General features: G+C 40.5%; 2 protein-coding genes across 2 annotated transcripts; both read left to right on the forward strand.

Moving 5' to 3' along the window:
* Window positions 1–567: 567 nt before the first annotated feature.
* Window positions 568–4,618, forward strand: emc3 (ER membrane protein complex subunit 3). Its single transcript, XM_076269070.1, has 9 exons — window positions 568–778; window positions 1,295–1,455; window positions 1,553–1,610; window positions 1,762–1,855; window positions 1,963–2,067; window positions 2,163–2,244; window positions 2,646–2,725; window positions 3,548–3,630; window positions 3,743–4,618. Exons 2-9 carry the CDS (start codon window positions 1,301–1,303, stop codon window positions 3,869–3,871), a joined length of 786 nt encoding a protein of 261 aa, XP_076125185.1. The 5' UTR covers window positions 568–778; window positions 1,295–1,300; the 3' UTR covers window positions 3,872–4,618.
* A 2,751-nt stretch (window positions 4,619–7,369) lies between these two features.
* usp4 (ubiquitin specific peptidase 4 (proto-oncogene)) lies at window positions 7,370–27,116 on the forward strand. The gene is made up of 22 exons (XM_076269069.1): window positions 7,370–7,572; window positions 9,438–9,565; window positions 9,685–9,815; window positions 9,985–10,111; window positions 10,235–10,380; window positions 11,220–11,281; window positions 12,066–12,206; window positions 12,506–12,623; window positions 12,760–12,933; window positions 13,061–13,219; window positions 14,313–14,537; window positions 14,766–14,849; window positions 15,079–15,173; window positions 15,321–15,506; window positions 15,660–15,886; window positions 16,013–16,246; window positions 17,622–17,692; window positions 18,688–18,803; window positions 18,892–19,041; window positions 23,838–23,941; window positions 24,513–24,601; window positions 24,828–27,116. The coding sequence occupies exons 1-22, from the start codon at window positions 7,424–7,426 to the stop codon at window positions 24,948–24,950; spliced, it is 3,039 nt and encodes a 1,012-aa protein (XP_076125184.1). The 5' UTR covers window positions 7,370–7,423; the 3' UTR covers window positions 24,951–27,116.
* Window positions 27,117–27,230: the final 114 nt, after the last annotated feature.

Below are 27,230 nucleotides of genomic sequence, written 5' to 3' on the forward strand. Positions count from 1 at the left end.
GTGGTGCAAAATGTTAATTCTTGCCATGCATTAAAAATAAAACACAGTGCACTGTGCACAATTATGTACTGACAGGCCTAGGCTATACATCTTAGAGTGTGGGTATAGGCTATCATCATGGTCTATGCAGCTAAATTCTTGGACTAGCCTATATATATATATATATATATATATATATATATATATATATATTCATCCATGGCATTCGGGTTTATTTGACTAGGCTACAAAACTATTCCCAGAATGCCTTATCATGGTAGCCTAGTCTTTTATTTTGAAGGTAGTATTATTCCGGAAGTTCTTCAACGGTGTCTTTATTAGCCTACATGTAGTGTAATTTTATTAATAAAGTTAAAAGTCTGAAATAGGATCCTATCCTAGTTAGAATAAAAAACGTTACTGTACTTGTTATTTCGATTGATCAGGTTCCATACGAGAAAAACCATCTAGGCCTCGAGATGCAAGTGTCGCAGGGAGAGGCTTCTCTTGAGATGAGAAAAGTTTTTTCCCCCATCGCTAGATGTCAGTATTTCTCAGGATTGTTTTTAATAGGCAACTTCATTTGTCATCACATCCGAGTGTACCAAAGCTGACCAAAGCCATCGGGCGTCTATTGCATCTCTGTGCGTTTCCTTGGGTAGGGTTATTGTCATTTAGCTTACCTAGAACTAGCTTCCCAGATGATGTTCATGGTTGCTGATGCTGCAAGAGCTTGACACTATCGGACTTGGAGTGCAGGCTGTTTTGAATCGGAACGTCGTTAAAGCTCCTTAGAGAGGTAACGTTGTCGTTGCAAAGAAAAAATATCAGTGTCTTTAAATGCAAACGTATAAGCTAAATTCGAGTGCCGATTAGCTAGCTTGGTTCGTTTCACAAGCTAGCCATCATAGCATGCATGCAACCGTCATTGACATTTTGACATCGTTTGGCATAGCTCTGCTGTTAACTGGCTAGTGCATTGGTTAGCTATAACATCAATGTTGAATGGAAATAACTTTACATATTCCTTCTTGCCTCTGTCCGGTTGAAGTCAGTAAGGATTTTTTATTTTAGAAATGTAGCTAATCCTATAAACAGGTGTCCGCTGTTTTAACTCATAACCTCTTGCTAAATGGATAAAGATTCACGGTGGCTAGCTACAACAATGGACGCTTGGCGAGTCCATGCCTTCCTGTTTAAGTAACATCCCAATGCATCCCAATGCGCTTAATCTAATTTTCATTATGATGATGGATTTCATGTCCCTTTTCTTCGAGCTTGCTCTTAATTATTATGGGTTTGCTTGACCTGTCAGCGCACCATGGCAGAGCCAGAATTGTTGCTGGATTCGAACATTCGTCTTTGGGTGGTCCTACCCATAGTCTTCATAACTTTCCTGGTTGGAGTGATAAGACATTACGTGTCAATACTACTGCAAAGTGACAAGAAACTTACATTAGAGCAAGTCTCAGACAGGTAATTCTCAGTCTCAATTCTGGCATTCATACTAATTTCATGTTACTGAAAAGTGTTAGTTTGTGCAACTAAAGTCTCTCTGTACCTGTTATTTCAGTCAAGTACTTATCAGGAGCAGAATTTTGAGAGAGAATGGAAAGTATATACCCAAACAGGTGAGCATGTTTGTTGGTGTTTACACTGGTCAGTAAGAGTGTGTAACACTTCTATATGTGGGCTTACATTATATTATGTATTTTCTACTGAAATTTATTTCAATTAACTGTACAGCTATTACTATAATTCATATATATTTCCCCTTTAAAGTCATTCCTCATGAGAAAGTTTTATTTCAATAATCAAGAAGATGGATTCTTTAAAAAGACCAAAAGAAAGGTTGTCCCTCCCTCGCCAATGACTGGTGAGAACAGCCTCCCATTTGTTATGCCATCATACAAACAACTTCAGACCTAGCTGGTTTTATTGGTGTCATTCTATGAAGAAACACTAACATATTTTCTTGTGCAGATCCCAGTATGCTAACTGATATGATGAAAGGCAATGTCACAAATGTGCTGCCGATGATCCTTATTGGCGGGTGGATTAACTGGACATTCTCGGGGTTTGTCACAAGTACGCCTGATAACATCCTGTGTGCAGTTAAAGTGTGAACAGTTTTAAAGAGATAACAGGGTGTTACCTGACTAAACCTTTCTCTTTCTTTGCAGCTAAGGTCCCCTTTCCTTTAACTCTGCGTTTCAAGCCAATGCTTCAGCAGGGAATTGAGCTCCTCTCTCTGGATGCATCCTGGTGTGTAGTCATTTAGTTAGTGACTTCTTATTGCCATACTCATGTGGTTGAATCAGTGATTTGCGAATTGCACATCTGTTTTTTAGCTGTTTTCATAGAAGTCCATAACTGTTGTTTTTGTCTTGCTGTATTTCAGTGTATGAAAAGTGAATGGAAATTGTGGTAATTGAAAGTGAAACATTGTTGGCTATTTGTAGACAAAAGCCTACTTTAAGGCATCTTATCATCAATAATACAGTTCCAAAGTCCCAAATATTCAAATATCTAGTCTTTTGGTATACTTAGATTATTTTGGCCTTGTTTCATATTCTCTCAGGCTACAAGTGGGCTTGTTTAGATTAACTGTATTTGTGATTTCTGCAACAGTATGACCCTCACCATCCTTTTGTATATCTTTATAGGGTGAGTTCAGCATCCTGGTATTTCCTGAATGTTTTTGGCCTGCGAAGCATGTACTCATTGATTCTGGGACAAGATAATGGTAATGGTTTATACTTGTCTATGCTGTTAAATAAAATGTTAATGTTTCAAGTATTTTCCCCACAAGATTGAAAATAGACTACAACGTTTACATTTATACCACTTGCATAAACAATAACCAACTTATAACTTGGGTATAACCTGGTGGGGTCAGAACCAAGAAGAAGTGCAGGTGCATTTTTTGATAAGACAGTAGAGAGAGACAGGGGTGGTAACGGGACATTATTGCATGTCAGAATCAAACCTGAGTCCCTATGGCCACTAAGACCCAGATGTGGAACAGTGCTGCCGCTTGTGCCACAGGTCCACGACAGGTGCATTTTTAAGCCAAAGCATTTGAGCTATGTTGTTTTATGAGAGTAAATACAGTTGGATAAAGTAATAAAGTTGGAGTGTGTGACTGTTAGTATTCCTTTGTTACTTTTAGGAATAGACACATTATGTTTACCTGCAAAAATGTGAAACATGCAAAGCTAATTTGCTTTAACCACGGCAGTTTTATAAATATGAATGACCAGGACAGATCTATACTGGCTGGTGGTGTGACAAACTCAAGCTATTCCCAGTCTTTTTAGTCATGCTCATTTGTCAGAACAGTCTCATTTAGCTTTATAATAGCTTCAATGTTGTCATGTTTAAAACAACTCACATTAAAACATGGAGAAATTGATTGGACAGGAAACAGGAACCCTGCTACATTGGCCCGATCCTTTTTTTATTTTTATTCAAAAAACACCCATTACAGTTTTACATACTGAACTCAAAAGAGTATTAATCATTGTTAATCATTGATAAACATGGACATGTCACTGAATGCTCACAGGTGCGGATCAGTCCAGAATCATGCAGGATCAGATGAGCGGCGCTGCCATGGCAATGCCAGCAGACACCAACAAAGCGTTTAAGGTAAGAGAACTAGCATTCTAAAAGCGGTACATCATTAACATAGATTAGACAAGGACTTGATTGTAGATATAAGCAGAATCTTGAGTGTCTGTCCCTCTGTCTTCTCTCTTAGGCAGAATGGGAGGCTCTAGAATTAACAGACCATCAGTGGGCCTTGGAAAATGTTGAAGATGAGTTGATGAGCAAGGATCTGGACTACTGTGGAATGTTCAGCCGGGAATTACCAACTGGAATCTTCTGATGGATTTTTGGACAGCTGAAATGCAATGTGGGCTTGTAACACACTATTAAGATGGACTAGTTGAAGTTGAGTTGAATTGAATTGAATTGAATTGAAAAGTTGACCGGTGGACCTTTTTAACTGGCTATGAGATGCGTGAAGGGGTGCCATGTTAAAAGTTGTCAACTGCATGCACTATTTTCCACATTACCTATGCTATTACACTCTTTCTGATCATTTTTAATAATAATGCTAAACACTCTTAATTTCTGCAGTTCAAATAAAAATGGGAGGTCTAAATTGCAGCTTATTGTTAAGAATTAGGATCAAATCTAGGGATAAAGCTAATCCATAGAAAAGACTTAAATCTTGAGAGCTTTTAGTTGGACATTAATTTAGTTTCAGCATTTAGATCCATTGAGGTGTTTTTTTTGTTGTTGTTGAAATGACTGAAAGGACTTTCTTGTGACCACTGAATAGTGAAAAAATGTCCTGGTTCTAGGATAGGTTAGGATCTTTTTATACACACATTATACTGTGTTCCTTTTAGTATACTAAATCCTGTAATTTCACAATGCATTCCAATTTAAGTTTTCAGTTGATGGGAAATCTGTTCATTTTAACAACAGTCAACAGTTTAACAAGCATCTACCATATTTGTGAGTAGTGTTAATTTTGTATACCATTTCTGTACTATTTATTTCACTTCATTTGTTTTGTAATATATTTTGTAAAGAGATTTCACCACATTAAACATGCTTGTCTCCATGTGCTAGTCTACACAATTTCATTGTGCATGCAGCAGCGGTTTCCTCACAGAACTATAGTCTCAAGGGTATGCTGTTTATGTTTTGCAATTTCACTTAGCCAGTTGCTCCTAATGACCTGCCAAAAAGGTGGATACCCATTCATCTGTTTTTGATTGTGACTTTAATGAGTGAAGTCGCAAAACAGCATGAACGTTTCTTGAATAGGTAAGTCCTCTTCGGTGATGAGAGTGAGTAACTCCCTTGCCAATGAGTTTAATGTTTTTTTTTGCACGCTATGATGTTAAGACTCAAGCGGTAAGGCCTACCCTGACCGTAGCAACAGATGAGAAGGATAACTGAAGCGTGGAAACCCCCTTCACTGTCTCTTGAGATGGATGTGAGGTCTTTAAGAAGGCTAAATGCAGGAAAGCTGCAGGACCCAATGGCATCTCTGACAGGCTACTGAAATCCTGTGCTTACCAGCTCATGTGTTTATACACATTTAATACGTCATTGACTCAAGCTGTCACCCATCACTCTTGAAACAGTTCATTATTGTACCTGTGCCAAAAAACAAGTCCATCATGCCTAAATGACTACAGCCAATCCTGCCTGCCAAGCTCTGTTGACCCCCTCCAATTTGTCTATAGAGCCAACAGGTCCAGAGATGATGCTATCTCTAACCTTCTGCATACCACCCTGACCCACCTGAAGGGGAATTACAGCACCCTCCTGAATTATTGGCACTTCTTCTAAAGTTGACTAAAACAGGTATAAAAAAAATAATCTGTTGGTGATTTATTGTAATATCACAATTGAGAAAAAGGACAATTTAACACGTCGCTCACAATTATTGGCACCCCATTTTTGTTTTGATCTGGACGTTTGTTTTTGTTCATTGACCTGATGGATGATCCAGGCGTGACCCACTTTTAGTGTCTTGGCAGAGATTGAAAATGTTCAGGTTTTTCTTGGGGTTCATGTTACCATGCACCTTAAAGGAATTATCCGGAGTAAAATGCACTTTAGATCAATTTACGGATGATTGGGAGTACATATGTTGAGTTGACATCAAAATCATGTCATTCGGATGTGTTTTGAGAAAGTTTGATTTTACCGTTTTTAGTCAAAACTCGTTAGCCTGGAAGTGACCAGGGCAAGACATTTCGCTGCTACAAAACGCTATTTTTATACCTCTTCTACAGTTCCAAACAACATTACACTTACGTGGTAGTGAATAGAGGGTCCCTAAAGCCAAACCGAAGTATCCCGAGGTCTTTATGTGGTCGGATAGAGAGTCCAGAATGAATTTCATCAAGCCTTTCCGGAAATGTTGCTGCTGCAGTTGGCGTCTTTAGGGGAAAGTCCGTAGGAGTCGATTGCCGAGTGTGGAGTAACACGCTCTGGAAATTCACAATTTCATCGCCGTTTTTTTTAAAAGACCTCGGGATACTTAATCTGTACCAGATTACACCTTGTACCACTGTACAACATTATTTCACACAACAAAGGTGCCAATCATTCTGGAGGGTACTGTACACGTTAATGCTGTTCATTGATTATAGTTCAGCATTCAACACCATAGTCCCCCTCACTCTGCTCACAAAGAGGAGGAGTGAGTGGGTGGTCTGACATCTGGCACATCAGCACAGGTGCCCCCCAAGACTGTGTTTTGAGTCCCGCACTGTACAACATCTATACTCATGACTGTAGAGCCAGCAGCAGTCACACCTCCATCATCAAATTTGCAGATGACACAGTGGTGGTGGGCTTGATCAGCAACAACAATAAACAGGCCTACCTGAATCAGGCAGAGAATGTTGCACAGTTGTGCCAGTTCAAAAACCCTGGGAAGACCCTGAATGTCAGCAAAACAAAGGAAATTGTGGTGAACTACTGAGACAGCAGAGCAGTTACACTCCATTAAAGATCAGTAGGCAGCCTGTGGAAAGGGTTGAACGTTTTAAATACCTCGGTGTGCACATCAGAGGACTTCACATGGACCCAGCACACTCATTTCGAAATCCAAGTTGTACTTCCTATGTCAGCTGCAAATTCAAGTGTCAGCATCCATATTGAAGGTTTTCTACTCCTCAGCAGTGGAGAGTGTTCTAACAGGTAGCATCACCTGGTGTGCAAACTGTACAGCCCATGACTGCAGTGCCCTGCCAAACGCACCATCAAAGCAACTCTCCTTACCCGGCAGGATATACAGTATCCTCCAGAATTATTGCCACCTCTGCTAAAGTTGACTAAAAAGAGGAATATAATTATATACAGTCTATGGTACAGAGCAAAGATCTTAGAGCGCATACAGAGAAACAGTATCATACATTCAATAATGTAAGTTATCAGATTTCATAAATGTGAATGAAAATAACGTTACAACATTACATCATTAGTAGTTTAATTGTAAACATCAAATAAGAGAGTTTTTTTGTCTTATATATATATATATATATATATATATATATATATATTAGCCAGAGCTAGCTGTTTAATGTAATGTTAACATTTTAAGGACGTCACGCTCACTGTCATGTCCAGTTCTGGCCAGCGGCATACTGACGATCATAGCTCATGGTTACGTTATTTTCTATGCCGAAAAACGGCCCGCACAAGACTGCGCCTCTATTGACGAATAGGAGCAACTAAATAGCCACGATGCCCCCCTGCGTTATTACTCGGTATCTACCCAACGTTACTCCTGCTATTGCTAGCTACTAGCTAGCTACACCAGTAGTTAGCTTGTTAGCCTGTTACCTTGTCATCAAGCTGCCGCTGCAGCCGCGCGCCTACGACTCCGGCGTTCACTCACTGCACGATGGCGGAGGGAGGCGGACCCGACTCGGGTAACGCGGCAGACGCCGAGACAGAGCCAGTGCCGGCCCAGATACCTGTACCTTCAACCGAATGTCAAAAGCAGACCATCGGGACACTACTGAAAACCACACTCCGAAAGGGAGATGAGTGGTAAGGCAAGCTGTGGAACAACAGTGGCTTCGGAGAGGGAACAGTCGCTGGCTAGCTTGGCAGTTAGCTAAGAGCCCGTGTTCGTATGCTAATGTTACTACGAAGTTGGACCCCAAAGATTGCTAGCTAACGTAGATATATAGCTAGCTATGGCGTTTGTAACACGAATTGATAGTGTAGAGTGGGGTGCTATGCTGTAATAACGTAACATAAACGGTGGGCTTGCTGTACAAGTAACGCTAACGTTACTGCATTCTCAGATGTGAGAATGCCAGCCTGTAACGTTAACCACTGTCAGCCATTCTACTTTTACTAAGTAACGTTAAACAACAGATGTGTTCTGGAGACTAACTTGTGTAACGTAGGCTAACGGTACCTCAGAAGCTTGAGTTTGGTCACCTCATCAACATGAGTTATTGCTAGCTAACATAACGTTACATGCATGCTACTTAGTTATATGGCTATCTATTGCTAGGTACCAAGCCAGGTATCTTGGCTAAAATCAATGGTAATATCATTCCCCAGAGATTTTCTCGATAGATTAACACTAACGTACCAGCTAACGTTAACGTAGCTAAAATGTTACATTTGTTTGGGTGGCTAACATTAACACAGGAAGTCATACAACGTAACGTTACGCCTTGAATGGAGGTTAGCTCACTGAATCATTCACCTAGCAAGCCAATCAATCAACAGTCGTTAACGTTAAGCGTTAATATAACTTATTTGCTAGCTAGACATTTAGTTCTCTTTAACCTTAACGTGCCGTTTGTTCTAACACAACTTAGTTAACTTACACTACGTTACCACTAACGTTAGCCGCGTTAGCTAACCTTACGGTGTTTGGCAAACTTAACATTAACGTTAGCCGCCTAGTCAACGTTAAGTAACATAAACTAGCTGCGTGGTTATTTTTACTGTTGTTATTAAGTGAAGCTAGTAAGAAGTTAAGTACATTTTGTGACGTTAAATTCTTATAATCTATGTTGTGAACTTGCCAGGTAGCATAGCTAATTATAAACTTAGCTGACGTTTAGTAGGAGTTGGCGTTGCTAGCTAGATGCTATCTTGCTAACTTAGCAGGCTAATGCTTTGTCATTGGTACTGGATAATACCCAGCGACATTTATTTGACACCCACCCGTCACTCTGTCACAAAATCATCTGTGGTCAACCTTAGTACTGTAACAACAAACATCTATGGGTAGATTAACCGGATTAACGTGTAATCTGTACTTTTCATGCACGTTATGCTAGCCTGGTGATATAACATTGGTGAATGTACTTCACTGGGTGGTCTGGTTAAACGGCTCCTGGCCCCATCAGACCGTTTGACATGTTATTTTGACTTATGCGTTTAACTATAGTGGTGGGGCTGTGTTGCCTGTCGACCAATCTATAGGCACTTGTCGACTCTGTTACAGATACATGGCAAGTAACTGCCTTGAGGGATGTAAGTAATTCTGGTTAAGCCAGTTGTGTTGAAACTTGTACCCTAGTCAACTGTGCTGTACCTCTGACAAATAGAGTTGTCAACAGGCAAACCATTTGGCTGATGTCAAATTTGACACTCCTTTCAATAATACAACTGCTGTCTGTGGTGGTTACATGGAGTCCGCCTAACAAGCTTATGGAGTGGAACATTCTCTCTTAAGATGAGCTTAAGATATCCTAGTTGGCTGTTGCTATCTATACTGGCAAATGTGATCCTGTACACAGTTTGACTTTGTTAGGGACCTATATTCTTTAGCCTGTTTTCACATTCTTTGTGTTAATTTGTTCCCTTTTTATCACATAGACCCACAGGGTGTAACTAAAGTTGTAAGTCCACACTGCCAATTTATTGCAGTAGTTTTATCTCTATAGGTATTTGATTGACAGTCGATGGTTCAAGCAATGGAAGAAGTATGTTGGCTTCGACAGCTGGGATATGTACAATGTTGGCGAACACAGCCTGTATCCTGGACCAATAGACAATTCAGGCCTTTTCTCAGGTAAAGTGAGAATAGATTTTCCCAAAAGACAAAGAAAAAGGGTTGTGAAGTTGTACATATTGTATGTACATAACATTATATGTAAAATAACTTATGTGTACTCCTATTTTTATGGACAGATTACGACACACAGACATTAAAGGAACACCTCATAGATGAGCTGGACTATGTCCTGATGCCCACAGAGGCATGGACCAAGCTTGTCAGCTGGTATGGCTGTCTTGAAGGCCAGAAACCCATCGTCAGAAAGGTATTTTACCCATTCTAACGGTTCTGTCTGTTGTAAACTCTCTCAGGGTTTCATGTGTTTTGTGTGTTGCGTTATGTCACTCAATTGTTCTGGAGTGATTGTGGTTGTACAATGTCTGTATTCTGCTGCGCTGTTGCGCTCACTGTTTTGTTGTGGGTTCTGTTTTTAGGTAGTAGAGCATGGCATGTTTGTTAAGCACTGTAAAGTGGAAGTGTATCTGTTGGAGCTGAACTTGTGTGAAAATGACAATATGGACAACGTGGTTACACGTCATTTCAGCAAAGCAGACACAATTGGTAAGACTTTCTTTTTTTTTTTTTTTTGGAATATATTCAGGTTCTGATGATTTGTATATCAAGTTTGTTCTGTGGGAATATGCACGTTCCATGCCTAATTGCATACCTTGTTCTTTGGCTCAGACACAATTGAAAAGGAAATGAGGTCACTCTTTGACATCCCTACGGAAAAGGAGACGCGATTGTGGAATAAATACATGAGCAACACCTATGAGCAGTTGAACAAGCCAGACAGCACTGTGCAGGATGCTGGCCTGTTTCAGGGTCAGGTAAGGAGAGTCCACTTGGATCCCAATATTTCTTTAAAAAAATATTTCTCAGACATGTCTTAATTCATTTGTGAAGTTCTCAAGCATGAGCATACTGTATTTAGACTAGAAATAAAAGTTTGGCCAAGTTTATAGATTTAGTTTTGAAATAGAGAGTTCCAAGAGTTGATTAGGGATAACTCTGAATACAAGGTCTTTGTTTATTACATGTTTTGAAGCGCATTCCCATCTGAAATTAGCTTATGAAATTGTCTAGAACACTGTTTCACAAACTGTTTTCTCTTGTGGTACTCCACCATGATATGAAGCTTACAAAAGCCACAACATAAGTTTTTTGCTCTTTAATTGCCCCCTGCAACCAAAACACTCGCTTCCCGAGTGAACCCATAGCCTAGCATCTGTCTGTTTCCCTGCTTTCATTTTCATTTTTTCTGTTCAGCGTGACAAGCTGGTAGGTCAGGTACATGCTCAGGCATCCTTTTTAAGAATTCCTACAGTTTTTGTCAATGTCTTTCAGCTATACAGCATAATGTAACGGACAACTTTTTGCTACCTCTGAATCCAGATAAAGTTTGTTGTTGTGCTGTGTATGATTGACTGCTTGTTGCATGTGAATGTGATATTCCTTAAACAAGAAAAATGGTATCAAGAAAGATGGAGGAGCTATTACATGATTACATCGGGCAAATTATAAATGATTATTAAAGGGGGGAGGGGGGGGGGGCGTGCTGCAGCACACAGTTTGGCTCAGTATTACCAATCAGACCTTAACAACCTGTCGGTTGTGGTGGTGGTGTTGATGTTGGTGACTTTGTGTCTCACGGGCATTTTGCCTGCAGGTGCTGGTGATTGAGCGGAAGAACGAGGATGGGACATGGCCCAGACAGAATGCCCATCTCAAGTAAGCTAATGCCCTCCTTCAGTGTGCAGCTCTCACTGTGCTGTCTGCTCTTACTGTAGTTTATTGCATTTAGTCATTTAGCTGACTCTTTTATTCCAAGTGACCTATAACAAACAAGGTTATATTCTTTTTCCTGCCTGCCTCTCAGGTTGTGTCCCAGGTGCATAATGCTACTTCTAAGGTGTTTACGCAACATTGTTAGTATCACTATTTTTAGATCCACCTATGCAGTTGCTTAAGTCAGCTAAACAGTGCTCATTTCATCATGAGATACTAGGCCATGGTGCTTGTAGGCAACATTTCTTTGCCCCTCAGTGACAGTTGATAAGGGCACTAAAAAAAACTAAACTTGGGGTCCTGTTCATTATCTTCCAGAGGAACAAAACTGCATATATTCTGAAATGTTTACAGTAGTGTGTACCCATTGGCAGAATTTGATCTTTAAAGGAATATTCCACCATTTGGGGAAATACACTTGTTTTCCACCTCCCCTTGAGTTAAACAATTGAGTTTTACCTTTCCCCAGTTCATCCAGCCGTTCTCTGAGTCTGACAGTAGCACTTTTAGCTCCAGCTCATTGAATCAGATTAGACCGTTAGCATCTCTCCTATAAACTAACGGTCTAATCCATGAAACCATCCAAACTAGTTGGCTTGGGGCAAAACGGCTTCTGGAGACATATTGAAACCAGTTCACCACTGTCAGTTTGGCTTGGAGGCTGAGTTGCGTATTATGTGGAGACAAAAGCATAGAAATGAACCACATTTTGTCTGTCTGATTTCAGGTCTAGTACACCCACATCCCGAAATTTCACTACGTCCCCAAAGCTCTCCTCCAACTCGTCTGCAACAATATCTTCAACAGTCACCAATGGAGACAGTTCATCAGGCTATATGCTGAATAATAGCAGCTCCTCTGGAAACAGGCATGCTGTTCAAAATACAATAATATATATTTAAAGGATTTTCATTTTTAAGTACCACCTCTGCATGTGGCTAATGGGGTGTAATTTAATGACCGTAGTTTAATGTCATTGTGCCTAACCATCAGGTCTTATTTAGGTTATGTGTCTGGTGTTATGTCATCATTTTCCCATGTTCTGATAAAGTGAAAGAAGACATGTTTTAGCTACTTTTGTTCAAGATAGTATAAAATTCATTTTCTATTTAGAGAAAATATCTTTGTTCCACCTGCGACTTGTGCTGATGTATGCATTGTCCTCAGGTTGGGAGGGTACAACTCCTACAGCTCAAGCTATAGCTACAGAGAATCAGCATCCCAGCCTGGCCTGTGTGGACTCAGTAACCTAGGCAACACATGCTTCATGAATTCTGCCCTCCAGGTAAACCCAGTCATCCTGCATAATTTAGTTGAAGTTCAGAATTACTAACTATAGTCACTGTCAATAATTAAGTAAAAGTTTAATCACTGGATCAGCATGCGTGACTTCTTGATCAGTATACTTTCTTCTTTTTCAGTGCCTGAGCAATGCGTCCCCACTCACGGAGTACTTTCTGAATGACCAGTACGAGGTAGAGATCAACAGGGAAAATCCATTGGGGATGAGGGGCGAGATCGCGGAGGCCTACGCTGACCTGGTCAAGCAGATGTGGCTGAGTCGCAGCAGTTACGTTGCCCCGCGCACATTTAAAGTAAGCAGCACAGCCTGTGACTTAGTCTTTTCAAGTGTGGAATCCAGGGCTAACACTTATCTGGGCAGTCAGACACTTTATTTTGCTTTTGGAGAGATTGACCCACAAATGTTGTTCTTTTCTTCAGACCCAAGTGGGCCGCTTTGCCCCGCAGTTCTCAGGGTATCAACAGCAGGACTCCCAGGAGCTGCTGGCTTTCCTGTTGGACGGCCTCCACGAAGACCTAAACCGCGTCAAGAAGAAGCCTTATCTGAGCTTGAGGGATGCCGAAGGTCGGCCTGATGAGGTAGTGCTCACTCTCCAGAGACTGAAGTGGGCGAAAGTATCCCGTGCACTTGTCAAACATACTTTGTAGCATGCCCTCTATGTTTACCTGTAGATACTCAAGCTACTTGTGTGTTTGTGTGTGTGCCTCTTAGGGGTGGGCGATATATATCGTCTGCTATAATATCGTGATTGCTGTTTTAACGATGTGCAAATAGCATTTAAATTACTTAGGGGAAAACACTCGAAATCACGCATTGAACCCCCATACATTCACTAAGCCAGGAGGTGAATGCGAGAGAAGCCCCTGGCTGTAGCAGAGCAAGTCACGTGATTGCTAGTGGTCCACGTTGTCACACGCAGCCTAATGTTTATTTTGTGCAGCTACTTCGTTCAAGTGCCATTGATGAGTTAAAGTCACGGTATTATATGTAAACATTAGGCTAGCCTTTGAGTATTTTAATAGTCAGTTGTAAACAAAGAAATCTTCTTATGTTACCTTTTTGTAAATGGACTGAAGTTCGCTCTAAATATAAACTTTTATCGATTATCCTAACTGTTAGCATCTCTATGGGATTTCTCATATACATTAGCCATAAGCTAATGCATTAGTTTCTATTCTGTAAGGTCTACTTAGTTTTACAGTGAAACCAGAGAATGTCTAATAAGGACAGACGGGCTCTGGTGAAACCTAAGTAAAGGTTTGAAAGGAACTTCAGCTTCTGACTTTCTCTTGGGAAACTGTCAGGCCTATCTATCCTCTGTAATGTAGCTGGCTAGACCATGTCATTGCCACACATACAAGTGGGGGCAGAATTGGAAATGTGTCATAGAGTGACAATTGGTTTGGTTAAAAAGTCATAGGTTAGGTTATTGGTTATTATTGTAATAATGCTATTCATAAATAATGAGCTGTAAAGTAACTCGGACTTTTTAAAGGATATTGACTAATTATCGTTATCGTCAAAATCACAAAAAATATCGAGATATTATTTTTTGTCTATATCGCCTACCCATAGTGCCTCTATGTATGTGTGTGCGCCTGTGTGTGTGCACCTGTGTGTGTTAGAGGTGCATATATATGCATATGGATTTAACCTATCTGTCTTGAACAGATTGTAGCGAAGGAGGCATGGACAAACCATCGCCTGAGGAACGACTCGATCATCGTAGACATCTTCCATGGTCTGTTCAAGTCCACTCTAGTCTGCCCTGAGTGCTCCAAGGTATCAGTGACATTTGACCCTTTCTGCTACCTCACCCTGCCCTTGCCCATGAAGAAGGACCGCACCATGGAAGTCTTCATGGTCCGCTCTGATCCTCAGAGTAAACCCACACAGGTAAGGGTTTATGGGAAAAGCCATGTTTTTTTTTTTTTTTTGTTCCTCTGGGTTTTCGGCTGGAATATTTCTTGGCATTCTCTCCTCTGATGATAATCGCTGTCGATTGGGCTCTATTATAATACGTCTTGTGTCCAGTCATAATCCATTTCCTATTAAAAATGTAGTTAACTGCTAGATGTTGAACATTATGAAAGTCTTTCCCACATGTTCTGTTTCCCATCACAGTACAGAGTGGTGGTGCCTAAGTTGGGTGTAGTGTCAGACCTGTGCAGTGCCCTGGCCAAGCTGTGTGGAGTTCCAGCAGAGAAGGTCAGAGTACTCTCCTCAGGGATTTGTTATCCATGTCTCATGTAGTCACAGATAATTAGCTCTTTAGCCTTTGATTAAAGATCACTGAAAGTGATGAATTTGATTAACCCTGTTTATTAATGAAAATTCTAGAAACAGTAGCTCTCTGTAGACAGCTTTGCATCTGTAACTCTTTTATTTACTTTATTTATTTGATGGTGACTGACTCATGTTAAACTTCTTTGCCCAGATGGTGGTGGCTGATGTTTACAATCATCGGTTTCACAAGATCTACCGGCGAGAGGATGGCCTCAACCATATCATGGAAAAAGACGACATATTTGTGTAGGTGTTCATTCAGCGTACCTGCCCATTGGAACCTAATGTGTTTTATCACACACTTCTATTGTGTTTGTAGTAAACATGTAAACTTTAATAGAACAACTTTAGTTTAGTTTATGCTAAGTACTTTACATGACTGTTCTTGTCTAGGTATGAGGTGCAAGAGGAGGACAGTGAAAAGATGAACCTGCCTGTGTACTTCCGCGAGCGCCACTACAAGCAAGGTGGTGGCTACTCCTCTGGCACCATGCTGTTTGGCCAGCCCCTGCTCATCACTGTCCCCCGCAACAACCTTTCCATAGACACCCTCTATCATAAGGTTCTGGAACGAATTGGGTGAGTGTACCCTTGGACATAAGCCCTGACAGTCTTTGCTTTTGTTTTGTAATTATGTTTGTAGTTTCTATGTGGTGTATCGCTGTAGCAAAAGTTCAGTATAGCTGGCCCTTTATATATCCTCTCAGCTTCCTTGCTCTCTTGTTGTTGTAGGCGTTATGTGAAGCGCTCCCAGGTGTCCGTCGCTGAGAACCGACCGCTAGCCTCAGCCACAGCCTCGAGCAGCTGCAGCAGCCAGGCGTCAGACTGCGCAGCCTCATCCAATCACAACGACGCGTATGCAAGCCCTTCGTCAGAGGGGGCGTCGTGGAGCGCAGGCTCCAGCAATGGACTCAGCAGCCACTCGGACACCTATAAAGGCCGCAATGGCACCTGCGACGGTGAGTCTTCCACCCCAGCGTGGCCGCAGAACTCCCTTTTTTTTGGTCGAACATGTCATGTTTGAATCCTCCAGTGTTCGCAGAGCTGATGTGTGTGTGTGTGTGACGTGGCTGTGTGGTTTGCAGGTGAAGATGAGGAGGCCATGGACCACCAGGTCAGCCCCGAGCCGGAGAACAGTCAGACGGAGACGGTGGACGGAGAGGAGGAGGGCTCAGAGCAGGAAAACGAGGCCAACGGGAATGCAGAGAAGAAGCCTGGGGCGGTGCGCGGCCGCCTCTTCTCCTTCAGTATGGTGAACTCGTATGGCACAGCCAACATCAGCCCCCTGCCATGTGACGGAAACATCCTCAAACTAACAAGTGAGTGTTCTGGACGCTGTGAGGTCTTTGAAGTCTCTTACCGTAAAATTCCAAATAATAGCCCGGGCTTTTATTTTCCCAAATCGCCAAACTGCACCGGCTAGTATTAGAGACGGGCTTTTAATTCCCTTTACACAAAACTTTTCCTCTGCTAAGATGGAAAATATTATCGAATGAATTATTTCAAACACACTGAATGTCTACCTATATGACTTGGCTATCTGTTGACAATTACGGATCATCAATCATTTAGTGTTAAGATGTTGTTCATTGAGTGAGATACAGTAAGATCCAAATAGCGGGGATAGCCAGAACAGATGAAACACGTTTTAATCAAACGTAATTTACAAAGAGATCGTATCACACTGAAAGCTCATATTTTGTCATTAGCAACCTAGCCTATATCGGTCCTTTGTCAAATACAGTTGCATTATCAACCCTGACCAAAACCGTTCAGGAATTATTTATGCAAAAGTGGAATATGCGTAATGTTTCATTCTCCCTCCTTTTCGGCATGAATGAAACAGCATGAACATGAACCATATCCTTTCTCCCGTATTTTATTTGGCAAATTTGACAACAGTATTGCATTTCAAATCATAGCCTACTTCTTTCTCTTTATCGCCATGGCGGTACGCATTTAGAATAAAGAATAACGTTCCCGAACCCTTTTGTTTTGTTGCCTGCTGAACGATGAACAATGAAGCAGTCGGACATAGGCATAGTTCATATTGAAAAAAGTTATACAATTTGGATCTCTAGCTTTTCCCCACCGCAGTCTTTTAATGCCATCTAATCATAATGTTAGCGTACGCAGTCTGCACCATACTTAAGCCCAAATCACACCAAAGATTCGGGACGAGATGAGCTGCAACATTCTATTAAACAGCAACTTGATGCAACGTTCTAAAACCTTGCAACTGTGACTAGACGTGGTGAATGCTTTGCGATGGCTTGCAACGATGTGCAACATCTAATTCACACCGCTGCAACTCCTTTCTGCAACGGTTTCGTGTCTTTGCGAATCTTTGGTGTGAATTGGGCTTTAAACAGACGATCTGATGGGTTTTAGAAGATTAAGTACAACCCGAAACTAAAAATCAGACCAGGCCTCTCGGCATTTAACCCAAACCTGTAGCCACGCCAGGCGTTTAAAAGAGACAGGCGTCTATTTGGGACTCAGCTATTATTTGAAGTTTTACGGTATGTTTGCCTCAAGAGTACATGAGACACGCTCATACTTGAACATTGTTTTTGTATAACAAAGGTTGTGAAATAGTTTGTGTGTTTTGAATTCAGCAAGACCTGTTTTGCATGTGTAGATCTATGATTAAGAGAAAAAAACAAGCTGATGATGGTTCCCCTTGTGTTGCAGCGCATTCCACAGTGGCTATTGACTGGGATTCAGACATTAAGAAGACGTGTTATGATGACCAAGAGGCAGAAGTGAGTTTGATGATATTGAAAATAGGATTGCAAATTTACAGGAAATTTCTTAATGGACTTTCACTAACGTTAATGAACAGTAATCGATTATTCATTCAACCCTGACGTCACCCGCCCGCCCCATCACCACACGCACAACAGACCTAATAAGTTCCTCAATAAATTACTTTATTGAAAAATGCCATTTTACATTCAACTTTAAACTAGTTATATGATCGCCGCGGCAACATTTATTGGCAATTTTACATGGCTTATTGCTGCGCAACGCAACATGTTGCTTATAGGCTTGGAAAAGAAATAGACAAGACACTTGTAGGAAAACAAAAAAAAAATGAATAACAATAATGAAAACATGGTGTACCCTTATTACATTCAGCTTTTTAAACTGTATTTAATAGTCACAGCAATTTATTTATTGCCAATTAAATAAGGCTGCACAATGGAACATAGCCTATTGCAGGTTACTTTCAAATAGGCCAGGAAAAAAATGCCATGTTTCATTCAACCTTTTAAACTGTGTTGGATAGTCACAACAATTAATTTATTGTTTACCTTAAAAAAATGGGCTGGACGCTTGTAGGCTAACAAAAAAATGAACATATCTACATGTTCTGGGGGTGAGGTGTGCGCAATAGGGTTACTGTGTACTGTGTACTGTACTAGGGTTACTGTGTACCTGCTTCTGAAAATACTCGCTCAGATGGGATGGAGGTCGTGAGTACACGTAGCACCGTGCCAATTTAGCAAGCCTCGGGACTCCTATTGTGTTGATTTTCCACCACGCCAGATTTGTGCTGCTTTAAAAATGCGCAAGACCGTAGCGATTATTCATTTGGTTTTAAATTCAGTCGACTAATTTCTTAATGACAAATAATCGATCGTCGATTATTCATTAACAACCCTGATTTAACATCACGTATAAAACTCTTGGATAGAGGCAGTGTTTTGTTGTTTGGTATATGATTAATGTAACTCTGCCCTCCTTCCCGGTCCAGGCCTATGAGAAGCATGAGAGTATGGTGCAGCCACAGAAGAAGAAGTCTACCATAGCGCTGAGGGAGTGCATTGAGCTCTTCACTACCATGGAGACGCTAGGAGAGCACGACCCCTGGTGGGCATTAACACTTGCACCCACTCGACCTGCTCTCTTGTACCTAAAATAGCCACTTCTCCTTATGATAAGTTCATGTCTTTGGCAGGTATTGCCCAGCGTGTAAAAAGCACCAGCAGGCCACCAAGAAGTTTGATCTGTGGTCACTGCCTCGTCTCTTAGTGGTGCATCTTAAGCGCTTCTCCTATAATCGCTGTTGGAGAGACAAGTTGGACACTGTGGTAGACTTCCCAATCAGGTAAATGGAGTGTACTTATTTATGATTTTTCACAAAATTATGTCTGTGTGTTTTGCTCATTAAATGGATAGATACATAGGTAGTTGGTAAGTTTTGATATGAGGCAGGTAGGAGCTTGCTTTTCCAAGCTTTTTGGTTTTGACACCAAGGTGTACTTGGTTACTAGTTTGGTGTTCTAATTAAAACTGCCATCATTCATAGTCATTTTTACAAGACATTTTACTTCCCAATTCAGACGTTTTAGTTTGCTCTCTTTGAATTACTCCCAGGGGTCGAAATTAACTTTTTGGTCTACTAGCCAAAGTGGCTGGTAGATTAAAAAAATTACCGGCCAGACATATGTTTTACTGGCCAAAACTAAACAATGCTTTCCATAACCATTTTGAAAGTAACCTATTATTGGCCTATTGTACACCTTTTCAGAACACTGCAGAAGTTCTCAAGTTCCGCTGCAAGTTCCATTCAAATGAACGGGCCTTCCCAATGTTCGGAGGTCCAATAATTTTGTAGCCTATAATCAGACAGTGTTGAAGCGGAGCAAACGTCGCTCTATCTTGGTCAGTAATCAAGGATCTTTGCTATAATGATCACTGCAAAAATTTGACCGTGGCAACGGGTTTTGAGCTATGAATCACGTCTTTCATATAGTTCTATGAGTAGTTTGTTAGCTGTCATTGAAAGTGAAAGTAGGCAAGTAATCAAGTAATAGGCTACATTTCTATGCAACATCTGATACTTTCAAGTTCTATTTGTGTGGCGATCTAGTTGTTTTCTTAGCAGATGCATGAAAGGGTAACCAAATAACTGTAAGACTCGTGAAGTTTCATTTGTTGTTTTGGCAATAGCTGCATAGCCTATCGGAAAATAAATCTGACCATGTCAATATTGGACAACACAACACTGATGCTAAGCGAAGTTGATATGGCAAGCCAATTTCACGTGACAGACTGAAGTAGCCTCTTCTAGCAGTTGATAAGCAACCGTTTTACTCACGCCAAAGTGGCACAGTACCTGCCATAATCCAGCCGCCAATACAAAAATATACTCTCCATTGGCGGGAGCTAATTTTGAGCCCTGAATACACTGCATTCCAAATTATTATGCAAATTACAATTTCTCAGATTTTCCTAAATAGTTGATGAAAAATGAATTTTATTGAACAAACAATTATAACAGTATTTTATTAAAAAATAAGAAAACTCAAAATGCACTGTTCCAAATTATATAAGACATTTTATAGGTTGTAAAGAACTGAAAATGTTAATGTGTTGAATTTGCAGCATTAGGGGGTCATATAAATTCAATCAAAAGTTGTTTCAATCAAAATCATCTTAATAGGACAAGTTACATGTTAACGTAGGACCCCTTTATTGATATCACCTTCACAATTCTTGCATCCATTGAACTTGTGAGTTCTTGGAGAGTTTCGGCTCCCACACACAGTTGCGTTCCGTCAATGCATGCCAGTAGATGTTCCCGACGGTAGCTATGCAAATGACTTAAGGTATAGCCGTAATTTGATTGTCTGGTGCCGTCCGTCGATTGGCTTGATTCGCCGGTGCCGTCCGTTGGTGCAGCAAAAGTTGAACTTCTTAACGCGAGTGATGGGAGCAACGCGACGCAACCCGACGCAACGGACCCACAATTCAGTTCGGCAACGGATGACGTAAGCCAATGTAAAGTGAACGGGATGTGTCTCCAGTACTGCAACGCACGCAACTGTGTGTGGGAGCCGTTTCTGCTTTAATGTCTTTGCAGGATGTCAGAATAGCCTCTCAGAGCTGCTGCTTGGATATGAACTGCTTCCCACGGTCATAGATCTTTTGCTTGATGATGCGCCAAAGGTTCTCAATAGGGTTGAGGTCAGGGGAAGATGGGGGCCATACCATGAGTTTCTCTCCTTTTATGCCCATAGCAGCCAATGACCCAGAGGTATTCTTTGCAGCATGAGATGGTGCATTGTTGTGCATAAAGATGATTTTGCTACGGAAGGCACAGTTCTTTTTTTGTACCACAGAAGAAATTGGTCAGTCAGAAACTCTACATACTTTGCCGAGGTCATTTTCACACTGTCAGGGACCCTAAAGGGGCCTACCAGCTCTCTCCCCATATGATACCGGCCCAAAACATGACTCCGCCACCTCCTTGCTGACGTCTCAGCCTTGTTGGGACATGGTGACCCTCACCAATCATCCATTACTCCATCCATCTGGACCATCTAAGGTTGCACGGCACTGATCCGTAAAACAAAACTGTTTGAAAATTAGTCTTCATGTATTCCTGAGCCCACTGCAGCCATTTCTGCTTGTGAGCATTGTTTAGGGGTGGCCGAATAGTAGGTTTATGCACACTTGCAAACTTCTTGAGGATCTTACACCTTGAGGTTTAGCAGGACTCCAGAGGCACCAGCGGCTTCAAATACCTGTTTGCTGCTTTGCAATGACATTTTAGCAGCTGCTTTCTTAATCCTATGAATTTGTCTGGCAGAAACCTTCCTTATTATGCCTTTGTCTGCACGAACCCGCCTGTGCTCTGAATCAGCGACAAATTTCTTCACAGTACGATGATCACGCATACGTTTTCGGGAAATATCCAATGTTTTCATACCTTGTCCAAGGTAGTGCACAATTTCACGCTTTTCAGCAGCAGAGAGATCCTTTTACTTTCCCATATTGCTTGAAACCTATGGCATGCTTATTAATGTGGAACATCCTTCTAGTAGTAGTTTTCGTTTGATTGGGCTCATTTGGCAAACTATGTAATTATCACAGGTGTCTGAGATTGATTTCAATGATCCAAAGAGCCCTGAGACACAATACCATCCATGAGTTTAATTGAAAAACAAAAACATAAATGTGTATGACACTTAAATCAAATTTGCATAATACTTTGGAACACCGTGTACTCCCCATAAATCGAGGATTTGCACATGATGGGAGTTTACACAAATCTCTTTTACAAAAAAGCAGAACCAGCAGTGGTGGTTGTATTGGTTTCAAAAAAGGTTTCAGTTTCCTTATTTCTCAAGTGAAGTAATCAGTGCTGCCTGGTTACTTTTGGGAAACAGAGAAGTCGTACCACAGGAACCAGTTATTTCACCACACCCAAATATTTTCAGAGAGAAGTTCTTTCTCTCTATGTTCTCTCAATGTTTGTGTTTGGGACGTGTTTAACTTGAGAGGTAGTACTTTGGGCAGCCAGAGATGGGGGATTTGAATCATCTGTCTTTTAGTTAGTTCATTCAAAGATGCAGAAGCAGTGCATCAGAAGGAAGGTTTTTTTTTATTTATTTATTTTTATTGCAGATTGAATGTTGTAACAGAAACTACCACACATTTCCATTTTCTTCAAACTAAATATAAGAGAAGGAAGGTATAGAAAGTAAATTTGCTTTGGTGTCTCTGGACCTGGAATCCTGGTTCTAATTCGGTGAACTCTGTGTATAGGACATTAATAAAGGTTTGCAAAGCCTTGAAAACCAAAACGAAAATGAAATTTTATTATCAGTTCCAGACATAACTGAATGTTTGAATATGCAAATGCATTTTTCAAATAGAGATAACATTGTTTTGAAAATGTCTAGATGTTTTCACTAGAGGGCAGCAAGTCCATAGAAAGCATTGTGGAGTGTGGGAGTGTATTTGGGCCAACAGACAAGTTGTATAAGAATCTCTCCGACGTGCCATTCAAGTTTTAACTTCTTTAAGCAATAAGAACACTGCATTGATGAAGGGAGCATTAGTTTTGTTGATGGAAACTGTCCACAACAATTGAGAATATAGAACAGCAGGCAGATTGCATTTATTATACAGTATATGTCTGTGTCTGTGTGAGACAGACAATGCTTGGATCGTTTCCTCTTAAGTCACACTACTTATCCCGGAGCCAGAGAGGAAATGGCCTGTCAGGGACCTTAGGCCCTTTTAATCTGACTCTGACTTGCAGTTTTTCCACCTTAAACAAAACAGTTATTGTCCCTATGTGCAGTAGACTCAAACTCAAAAGATTTGTCCTTGGTCTCATAACCTTAATGTAACCTAATACACTACCGGTCAAAGGTTTGGGGTCACTGAGATTGATTCTAGATTGATAGATTCTTAATTTTCATTCCACTCCATTATAGACAGAATACCAGCTGAGATCAGTTGCATTGTTTTTTTAAATCAGGGCAGCAGTTTTCAGATTACATTATGTGTTTACATAATTTCGAAAGGGTTCACGACAGTTGTAGAAAGAAATGGCTGATCTTTAATGCAATATCTACATTACCCATTATCAGCAACCATTCATCCAATGTTCCAAAGGTACATTCTGTTTACTAATCTGATATCATAACTGAGAAAACATTGGAGAACCCTTTTGCAATTATGTAAGCACATAATGTAATCTGAAAACTGCTGGTTTGATTAAAAAACAATTAAACTGATCTCCGCTGGTATTCTGTCTATAACGGAGTGGAATGGAAATTTCTAAGTGACCCCAAACTAAGTGACCGGTAGTGTATGTAATATAACTGAATATTTGATGGGTCGTTAAAGCCCTATTTTTGGTAACTGTGATCATTTGAAATGTAAGGTGTTGAAAATGAAATGGTCATTGATGTGTATGTATTCCTATGTAGTCCCACTGGTTTGAGGAACCTAATGTTATGTTTGTCTTCCAGGGGATTTGATCTAATGTTATGTTTTTCTTCTTAGGGATTTGATCTAATGTTATGTTTGTCTTCCAGGGGATTTGATCTAATGTTATGTTTTTCTTCTTAGGGATTTGATCTAATGTTATGTTTGTCTTCTTAGGGACTTGAACATGTCAGAGTTTGTGTGCGATCCAAAGGCTGAGCCCTATGTTTATGATCTCATCGCTGTCTCTAACCACTACGGAGGCATGGGGGGAGGCCACTGTAAGTAACTGCTCGTTATGTCCACTTGCTCATTGTCCACTTGTGTCCACTTGCTCAGGCAGATCAACTGTACAGCTTAATGCTGTGCTGTGCTACTATGGTTTGTTTGACATGGTTTCAGGTAAAATGAGATGTTCAGACACTTATCTGCTTTCCAAAAATATTGCTTGTATGCTTTTGTTTTGTACCTGGTATCACTTCCCTGAAGTGTGTGTTCTGTTTGTCTTTCTCAAACATTTAAGAAACCCTTTAGAAAGTGTTATTCATCCAGGTTGTAGTCATGGTACTTAAGCTGCTGCCTGAGCTTGTATTTGACATGTTTTAAACAGCTTTGTTAATGTGTAAGAAGCAATGAACAAATGGATTAATAATTTCCTTGTTTAAGTGTCTGTCATCCATTTTCAACCTAATGGATACTTTCTCTTACTTTGCTCCACACAGTGCTTTGGTTTGAGTTCTTGCTGTGCTCATAGAGCACCTTGTGTTGTGTTAATAAATATGGGTGTTAGAAAGGTGGCCATATAACAAACAGCATTCCTATTGATGTGTGATGACTTGCTTCCTCATCTAGACACGGCCTATGGGAAAAACAAAGTTGATGGAAAGTGGTATTACTTCGATGACAGCAGTGTATCATCCGCCTCCGAAGATCAGATTGTGGTCAGTGCAGTTAAATTTAACTCTGCTCAATATGTTGTAATTTTGAAAAAGTCCCTGTTCTAGTTTGCCAGGAAGTATGCATGCCTATTGACGTTTGATGAATGAATAATTTTGAAAATATGTCAAGACTTCCTGGTTGTGGCCATCACTTGGTTCCTTGTATGTGTGTGTGTGTATATATGTGTGTCTAACTAATGTAATTCTATCTGTCTGTGTCTCTCCACAGACAAAGGCAGCCTATGTGCTATTCTACCAACGCAGAGACAATGACAGCCCCTCCAAGTCAACAGCATCTGCTTCCCTGGGGGGAGCGCCTGAAACCCCTGATGACACCATGGACACCAACTGAACATCGCCGAGGTTTCGGGACAAGCGCTGAAGCAAAAGCCTGATAAACATTACAGCAAAACAAATGAAAATCAAGATGTGACCGATCAATGCACCCCCAGAGGCCACTTCAGACGTTTTCTTTTTAAGACTTAAATATATAGGCCCCTGTCATCTTGCTCTTATTTTTAACCGTCTCTCACTTGCATCACCACCAAGAGCCTGCGACAGCCAAAAGAAAAAAAAATAATAATTTGATATGTGACCTCAAAGACTTTTCTCTCTAGAGCTTGCTGCCTGCTCTCAGGAGAGCATAGTTTAACAAATTGCAAAAGAATGGGTGAATGAAATGGCAATGCAAACTTTGTCTGGACAAAAGGAATGTTTTAGAAGTTGCCTAAAATGAATAGATAGAATACATTCTGTCACCCAATAGGGAAAAAAGAAAAAGAAAAAATAATAATAAAGAAGCCAAATGCAAATGTTGTCTCAACCAAAGCATTGCAAGTTGTACATGTGGAAGAGGTAAAGTGAGGAGACCTGGAAGGAGTGGCTTGTGAGTCTCCGTGTATAACCAGAGATGACATTTATGCAAAAGTGATCAATATTTCCAAATGAAATGTGCACTGGCTAAATCCCGTTGAACCCCACCAGACTGCACTCTTAATACATAGTGCTTCGTCTGGAAGACTGGATTCTTTTTGGGATTGTGCACCTAGAGTGTACTGGTCAGCCCACCCCATGTCCACTGATCAGGGCCACCTTACTCCAGAGAAATTGGATTGCTGATAGTTTCATTTTTCTCTCTCCACGGCTTGAAGTTTTCATCTTCACATTTTTGCCATGCTTAAAAACATGCTTTTTAATCTGCCTAGCCCTGACCCTGTCTTAGGTCAGTCAAAGCATGCTGTTTGGGTTCATGCTGCCCTGTCATGCTACCTTGCAATGAGGTTTAGTGTACCGCTGAACAACAGAAACGTGCTGCTCTGTCTCTGAAACGTAATGCACCAGCGGCCTTTGAAGCCCCATAAGCCTGTTAAAGAGGACTGGGCATGTGTGAGTGCTCTTAGCTTTTATTTTAAGATGGGAATAAGTCTGCTTTTTGTCTTACGTGGAATTTATGAATGAGTGAATTTTGGTTTTTCAATTCAGTTTACTTTTACTTTTCTTGACCTTCGAAAGAAAACAGAAAATCACCTATCTCTTTCAAAATGTGACTTGACACTCAGTGGTGAAATAAAATTATGTTAATACAACATTTAGATTGCATCCTAATGGAAATACATTTTATTTAATTGAAAGTCAATGAGGTGATTTAAGTGGTGCTAAATTAATGAGACTTGAAAAATACTTTTTTTTTTTTTTAGACCAAGTAGAGGTTTTACAGCAGACTCCCCCTAAATAGGGAGTGCTTGTGTATTTTCCCCTCAAAGTGCACATAGTGCGATATGTTTTAGTTGCACTTCCTAGACCTGCTTCTTAAGTCAGAGTTTGTCTGGAGAAAATTCTCAATAATTTTCACCGCTGTTATTTATTAGTATTACAAATGTAGATTCATGAAAATCCGTAAATCAAGAAAAAGCCTATTTCTCTTTTTGATTTAGGGGCAACTCTTGAGACTTTGGAGGAGCACATTTATTGAATTGGTGAAATGTACATTTCTGACTGTCACAGTGATCAGTAATTAAGCTGAAAATATGTGATGATTCAGAACTCACAGTAGCCAATGCCATCATTATTGAGTTTTTGGAGATCAGTTCCTGCCTTTTCACTTGCATTGTGCTTTCTTTTACTTTTTTTCGATTTACAATGAAAATGCAAAAGTTTCTGGTCAGTTCCACTGTGAAAGCCCTGCCCAGACATGACATAACTATATTAATATTTCTGTCGAAGAGAAAAAGCTTTACATCTTATAAATACATGCCCATAGCAACTTAAACAGTGGTAGACCCAATAGCCAAGGCAAAAGCCATTTGTTTAAAACAGATTCTTTTCTCTATTACCTCTACAATATCAACACTTTACATATGTGTTTTCTTGTCCAATTACATAGATGTACATAATTATACTCTATTTCCAAAATAGGTACATAACTACTTTGTGTTCTGATATTTATCTTCTTGCCAATATCTGCAATATCAGATTTTGATGAAAATGATTTGAAAGCTCAATAAAGGATGGAAGCCTGGTCTGGATGGCCTTTTGTTTTGTACTTAGTCAGAAACAATTCTCCATCTTTCAGGAGTAGCTTTCCATGCAAGTCATTGTACATTAGTCTTTCTGTACCGCATGCAGAGGAACC

Source organism: Alosa pseudoharengus, unplaced genomic scaffold (genome assembly GCF_046254945.1).
Source record: "Alosa pseudoharengus isolate Yale_2024_CS ecotype anadromous, Long Island Sound unplaced genomic scaffold, YU_APseudo_1.1 YU_APseudo_1.1_scf_5, whole genome shotgun sequence".
Taxonomy (NCBI): domain Eukaryota; kingdom Metazoa; phylum Chordata; class Actinopteri; order Clupeiformes; family Clupeidae; genus Alosa; species Alosa pseudoharengus.